The 7451-nt window shown below is 45.2% G+C and overlaps 1 protein-coding gene across 4 annotated transcripts in view; it reads left to right on the forward strand.

Moving 5' to 3' along the window:
* LOC128331836 (tubby-related protein 3-like) overlaps window positions 1-1261 on the forward strand; it is a 43030-nt gene extending 41769 nt beyond the window's left edge. For all 4 annotated transcript variants that reach the window (XM_053265758.1, XM_053265759.1, XM_053265761.1 and 1 more), the window contains one exon: window positions 468-1261. In XM_053265758.1, the coding sequence (XP_053121733.1) occupies window positions 468-601 (134 nt within the window). In that variant the 3' untranslated portion in view covers window positions 602-1261. The remainder of the gene's footprint in view (window positions 1-467) is intronic.
* Window positions 1262-7451: the final 6190 nt, after the last annotated feature.

Consider the following 7451-nt stretch of genomic DNA (forward strand, 5'->3'; position numbering starts at 1 on the left):
CCTGCTAACCAACTCACCACTTCTGGCAGATAAAAAAGCCTTTCAGTGTGGCTTGCAGTGAGGAAGGTGTGAGGAAGTGTTGTGTGTGTGTGTGTGTGTGTGTGTGTGTGTGTGTGTGTGTGTGTGTGTAAACCTGGGGGATCTCTTAATTTTTCACTGACACTTGCTCTGGGTCTATGTAGGATGTACAAACAAGAAGCTCTGTGAAATCATGGGGCTTGTTTTGTTGTTGTTGTTACAAATGCACTGCTGCTCAGGCTTCTAGGATGACTCCACCCACAGACAACCCCGCCCCCAAGACACACCCACCCCAACTTGTGTCCCGTATTCAGGCAATGGAATGTTGGCAACCCTAGGCATTGGGCAACGGGCATGTTTTCTGAAGAAGGCTTGATGGATGCAGAGGGACAGAGTTCATTAGGAGCCTTTCCCTTTGTCTCATCTGTCTTTTTCTCCCTGATCTGCAGCTGAATATATTGTGCTACAGTTTGGTCGTGTAGCACCTGATGTGTTCACCATGGATTACCGCTTCCCGCTCTGTGCGCTTCAAGCCTTCGCCATCTGTCTGTCCAGCTTTGATGGGAAACTTGCTTGTGAGTAGAGGGCCAGCGCATCAAGCACCTGACCTCCAACCCCTGTGGCTTTGCTCCAGATTGCTTCCTGCTGCCTCGTAAAACTGGACATCCTTTTCACTTACGGTGTTGCCCCCCTCCACCCTTTAAATTCCAACCTTCCCATCTTTGTCTTGCTGTGCTCCCACATGACCTGTTATTTTCAAACTTACATATGGTTTTGTTTTTCTTGTTCCTATTTGAATTCTAACAACACTTTTCCAGTCAAGGTACTTATTTTCTGAATTTCCTATAACTTATGACCTCTCCTTTTTTTTTGACTTAGTTCTTCTTTACAGTGGTTTTGACTTTCCCCCATACAACCCAATTGCTGACTTGAGCAACTTAACCTTTGAACTTCATTCCTTTGATCTGGACTTGTTAGCCCCTAACTCCTTTCCTCCCACCAAAATTTCCCCAAACTGTCTCAACAATGCCCACCTACACAGGAAATAGACCACCTTGCCAGATGTGGATTACAGAAGAAACAGCAAATACTGAAGAAACAGCAAATTCTGCCAGCTCCATGAATTAAGAGCAAGGGAAGGGGCAGCCATGTTGTTATGGTGGACTGAAGATGCAACCCCACCCATCTTCCCTTCTCTATCAAATTGGGTAAAAGATTGGAAATAAAATTTACCCAGAGATCAGACTTGTTGATTGGTTCTTAGGCTTCTGTGACTAGAATCCCGTTCATTAGATCACTGCTCCAGTCTTTCCCACATCAGAGACACTGGTTTCTAACATGTCCTCTGTATCTACTGGATCCTGAAAATCATTTATTTTTAAATCAAGTTCAGGTGGTCCTCGTTAACTGTTTCACGTATCCACGGTGAGGTCCTAGAGACCTGGTTTCCATATCCACGGATGAAAAATAGGTGATTTTTGCCTATCTGTGGTTTCAGGGCCACCAGAAATGGCTTCCAGTGTCATTTCCAGGTCAGTTCTGGTCTAGAGGCAGCATAGAACTATTTTGTGGCTTTAAAAAAACAACAACCCACGATCTTTTGCTAAAGTTTGAGGAATTGGGGGTTGGGGGGGGCAATGCTGGAGACCAAGATAGAGTACTTTATTTATCTTATTTATGCCCCCCACCCCCGATTTTTAGCCATGTGTCTGTATGTGTGTGTGGGAACCTAAGCCCTAGATTCCCATAGGAGTAAGGTTTCATTATTCCCGGTTTCTGTGTTCGCACCTATAGGCAAGAACAGAACCCCCACGGATAACAAGGACCACCTGTATTTAGCCTCCAGGATGGTTGAGACTGGCTTAATCAACTGAAAATCTATCAAAGCTCAAAGACTAAGGCTCCAGTCCAACCAAAGTGAATCATTGACTATGTCTCATTGGAAGCACGGACACTGAAGTTAATTGTGACTAACTTATGCCGTCGTTTTCAATAGGACATGTAGTCCTATTTTTGCATACTTTCTTAGAAAGAAGTCCCACTGTGTTCAGTGAGGCTACTCCCAGGTGAATGTGTAAAGGATTACAGTCTTACAGGCAACTTCTGCTGCCTCACTCTCATAAAATCTGTGTACAGTGCACACAGGTACAGTTATTCACATGTTATGCTGAACGCAGGTACAGCAGTACACTTGCTATCCTTTCAGAGGGCCTGTGCCCATGTTCACTTATAAAATGAATGCAGGCACAGTACAGTCATTCACACAAAAACATGTTGGTACATACAGATGTCTGAGCACAGATACAATATGATGTCTATAAATGGGACCAGGGTCTCTGTGGTTTTCATATCCCTTTGACTTGAGGGAAGATAAGTCAAAGAGGAAAAGCGGGATATAGGATCACATACATCCATACTAATGTTCCTCCTGTAGTTGGGCAGCCCAGCCACATGCCAAGATTTATCCTTTTGCTTTACTGTGGCGAGGGAGGTGAGAACACCCTACTTGCACCTTAAAGCAAGCACCTCCCAGGAGTGCACGGAACCGGTTCCATGCACATCCCTAGGAGGCGCTTCTCTGACACTCATCTACACCTTCCTAGCAAGACCGGCTTTCAGAAAAACATATTAATTTATGTAACAGTACAAGACTTAAAATCACTCACTTGTGGGAATGTGTAATGGTGTTCCTTTACAGCAAGGATTCTCAACCTTGGGTCCCCAGATGTTACTGGACTTCAACTCCCATAATCCCCAGCCCCAATGGCCTTTGATTGAGGATTATGGGAGTTGAAGTCCATCAACATCTGGGGACCCAAGGTTGAGAACCCCTGCTTTACAGTGACACACTCAGGTGTTCCAATGCTTTCACAGTGCTAGAGATGCGGTAACAGTGTCAGGTGTGCAACACCATTCTTGGGTGTTCCATTTTCATGCATTAGGGAACTACTGAATCAGTGAGGCTTTGTTTTCCAGCCGCCCACACAAGCATTGAATAAGATTAAAGAAAAAGCTGTTATTATAGGATTAGGGAGACGTTCCCAGGGGATTTTCATTCAAAATACTCAAGGGGGCTAACATATTAATATTTCAGCACAACAACATCATAAATAGCTAAAATGTAATGGAACCATTTCCTCTAAAAACTGAACAAGTAAACAAGACCACCATTTCATATTACCACAATTTGGAAAAGGGTTTCATGTGCTTTCTGAAATAAAAAGTCCTTACATATTTTCTGGAACAGCTGATGATCCTAGTTCTGATGGGTCTCCCGGAGTAACTCATTCAAAGTACAGGAGCCACAACTGAAAAGACCCTGCTCTATTTCTCCTTGGTTGCTTTCCTAACCTGCAATGTTACTGATGCAGGAACTTTCAAAACAGCTACTTCATTCCCAGGTTCATATTTTCATTTCGGCCTGCCACTGAGGTGGCCATAATTTAGTGTTTGGAATTCACTGACACAAGGTGTGGTCATGGCCATTAGACAAGATGGCTGTAAGAGAGGCTTGGATAAGTTTATGGAAGAGACGTCTGCCTATGGCTATTAGCCTTGATGGGTAACTTGATTATCCATGTTCAGAGGCTGTCTGCCATCAGTTGTTTGGAACAGAGGGCTTCATGTTCTTGTCATCTTTCCAGAAATAGCTGGTTGGCCACTATGGGAAAATATGGTATTGGACTACATGTACCTTTGGTCTGTTACAGATGAAAGTAGGTTCTGCCTATCTGTTAGGCAGAACTAGGTAGTTGCTAGGTGCACCTTTTCTTTGGGGGGTGTTTGTGTGTACATAAACAGTGCTAGAATATAGCACTGCTATATTTCTCCCCCCTGCATATTGCACCCCTGAAATATTGTCCAGTGGTGTAAGAATATGATATGTAATACTGCCCTCTGCTCCCCAAAGGCCCTATACATTCTGCACCCCAAAAAACACAGTCATCTTTGCTCATTGCACCACAGCTCCCAATAAACAGCTAGTCCCATAAGCTGCACTCCCTCACTTGAATAAGAGCTGGTCTTCTGGTAGCAAGCATGACTTGTCCCCTTAGCTAAGCAGGGTCCACCCTGGTTGCATATGAATGGGAGAGTAGATGTTGGAGCACTAAGAGATTCCCCTCAGGGGATGGAGCCACTCTGGGAAGAGCAGAAGGTTCTAAGTTCCCTCCCTGGCATCTCCAAGATAGGGCTTAGAGAGGTTCCTGCCTGCAGCCTTGGAGAAGCTGCTGCCAGCCTGTGAAGACGATACTGAGCTAGATAGACCAGTGGTCTGACTCAGTATATGGCAGCTTCCTATGTTCCTATGCCTGCCTCAGTACCCATTTCCACAAAGAAATAGTCTCAGGCTGGATTTCCAAATTAATAGCAGCATCTTTTCATCTCTGAAGTGTTAGGGGTTTGCCCCCATAATAGACTGGGAACTGTCTCCCACGTTATCCTCAAACCAGCATGGGCTAGTCACTCGCTAGTCATCTGCATGGGCTGCTCACATTCGACTCCACGAATGAATAGCCTGTGCAGCTCAAGTTAAAGCTGGAGTTCCATACTTCTTCTCTTGAGGGAGGGGGCAATGTCAAACTTTCGGGTGCCTGGATGAAACCTCCTTATGTTATTAGCCCCATATTTGCTGGTGCTCATATCAAGAAGTCCACCTCTTCTCCCTGTAGACTCATCAGAAATATGTTATTGCTCTAAACAAGGGGATTGCATAGGGGGTGGGAAGCAGTGTTCCCTCTAACAGGGATGCCCAGATGTTGTTCACTACAACTCCCATAATCCCCAAGCAAAAGCCATTGCAGTTAGGGATTCTGGGAGTTGTTGTCCCTGCTAGAGGGTTCACTGGTGGATGATCTTCTCAAGTTGCTTCATAGCTAGATTAGGAGTGAGCTGGTAGCACCAAAAGAGCTTGGTTAGCCTAGGATCCCATGATCATCATTTTTCTTAGGAAACAATTATCAGTAATGGTCACCGCCTAACAGAATGAGCTCTGACGCCAACCCTGACTGGAGGTGGGACGAGAAACGACTCCTCAGTTGCAAGCAATGCAGATCAAAGGGCTCAGCTGACACAAGACGGGAATAGCCTGGCCTTGATTCAAGCCTGCTGAGAAGTAGGAAGAAGAGGATTAGCTGAGCAAGAAACAATGCATAAATGTCTTGTTGCAAATTCACGGAAGCAGAGCAGCTAGTGTGAACAGACAAGACAAGGACCTGTGTACGACACCAGGAAGCCTAAAAGAGAATTGTAAGCAGCCATCCCATGGCTTCCCACCACCATCAACTATTCCATGGTGGAACCTGCACTGTAACTCTGTGAGGGCATCAGCAATCAGAATTCTCAACAGTTCCAAAACTCCTGCCTGCAGCTGTGGAGAGCCACTGTAGTCTGTGTATAGACAATATTGAGAGCTGGATAGACCAATGGTTTGACTCAGTATAAAGCAGGCCTGCTCAACTTCGGCCCTCCTGCAGATGTTGGCCTACAATTCCCACATTTCCTGGCTATTGGCTGCTGTGGCTGGGAATTATGGGAGTTGTAGTCCAAAAACAGCTGGGGGGGGCCTAAGTTGAGCAGGCCTGGTATAAAGCAACGTCCTCTGTTCCTAGGATATGTTCTAGTCTGATTTCATTGAACTCAGTGGAGCTGGTTTCTTACTAATTCACTACATATGCATCCTGCCCTTTATGTCTTTTTTACCTTTGGGATGAGGCCATTGCTCAGTGGTTGAGTGTCTGCTTTGCACATAAAAGGTCCCAGGTTCAGTTCCTGACAACATCTCTAGGTAGAGCTGGGAAAGAGATTCCTGCCTGAGACGAAGTTGCTGCCGGTCAGTAGACAATACTGACCTTCAATGAATCAATGGTCTGAGTTCGTATAAGCCAGCTTCCTGTGTATGTTCCTATGCTTCTCCCTGACTTTATCGTCATAACGGCCAACACGATGTATGCTTAGGAACCTGCCTTATATCAAGTCAGACCACTGGTCCATTGAGCTCAGCACTGTCTACACTGACTGGCATCGTTGCCTTCCATTCAGTGATCTTTTGCAGTTTGTTTGTCTGGACATTTGTCCTGGGGGGATCCTGTAGAGAGAGTTGGGGGGGGAGTCAGAAAAGAAAAGGGAGGAAAAGGAGGAGGAGGAGGAGGAAACGGAGTTGTTGCTGAATAAACTTTTAGTTAAATCTATAGAAGATTTCCTTCTGTCTGTGTATGAGGGAAGCAGCTATTCAACATTGGGTGGTGAGATTTTGAACCAGCTAAGCGTGTGACCCTGCAAAGCTTGTGAATGTTCCTGCAACTAGGGATGTGCCCAAACTGTGGCTCAAAGCCCATTTTGAGCACTCTTAGGGACTCGTAGGAAGAGAAAGGAGAGCATGAAGTTGCTTACCTGCTCTCCTTCGCTCCTTCCAACTTCCTGCTGGGGCAGCACTGGTCCCTAAAAAGCCACGCACAAACAGACACCCTGTGCATGCTGACAGTGCGCAGGGCTTTTGGGGAGCAGCACTGCCCCAGCAGGAAGTTGGAAGGGGCAGTGGAGATCAGGTAAGCACCTGCTCTCCTTTTTCTTAAAGTCCCCCATTTCATTTCCCAAAAGAGTGCTCGAACCATGCTTCGAACCCTATTCGGACACATCCCCACCTGCAAAACTAAACAGAAGTGCCTGTCTAATTCTCTACTATGTGTTGTAGCATCACTATTACATAAGTTTTAAAAATACATGGAGAATTTGACTTTTCCCAGATACTCTGAAAATAATTAAAGGATATGCAGAGTAAACTGTGTCACTGCTTGGAATATATTCTAGTATTTCAGAAAGACAGTTAAAATGAGAGAAAGAGAGCAAGAAACTCCCAGTGGGCCTTTTTATTAAGGATTTCACACTGATTCAAAGACAAACTCACCATTAATAGCCATATTATTAAGACATCACATTTAACTCACTTATCACAAGAAGCAAAGTAAGAGCAAATTAATACAATCCTAGCTCATAAGCTTCAGCTCAGTATTCACAAGCCCTGATTCTCTGTACATAGTGCCAAACTAAATATAGGAACATAGGAAACTGCCATATACTGAGTCAGACCATTGGTCTATCTAGCTCAGTATTGTCTTCACAGACTGGCAGCGGCTTCTCCAAGGTTGCAGGCAGGAATCTCTCTCAGCCCTATCTTAGAGATGCCAAGGAGGGAACTTGGAACCTTCTGCTCTTCCCAGAGCGGCTTCATCCCCTGAGGGGAATATCTTACAGTGCTCACACATCAAGTCTCCCATTCATATGCAACCAGGGCAGACCCTGCTTAGCTAAGGGGACAAATCACGCTTGCTACCACAAGACCAGCTCTCCTCTCCAACCACAATGCTTAGGTAATTCTGAAGCACTAGCATGGAGGGAAATTTCCACCACTTCGGTCTTTCTAAACAATGTGAATA

This window comes from Hemicordylus capensis, chromosome 6, assembly GCF_027244095.1.
Source record: "Hemicordylus capensis ecotype Gifberg chromosome 6, rHemCap1.1.pri, whole genome shotgun sequence".
Classification (NCBI taxonomy): domain Eukaryota; kingdom Metazoa; phylum Chordata; class Lepidosauria; order Squamata; family Cordylidae; genus Hemicordylus; species Hemicordylus capensis.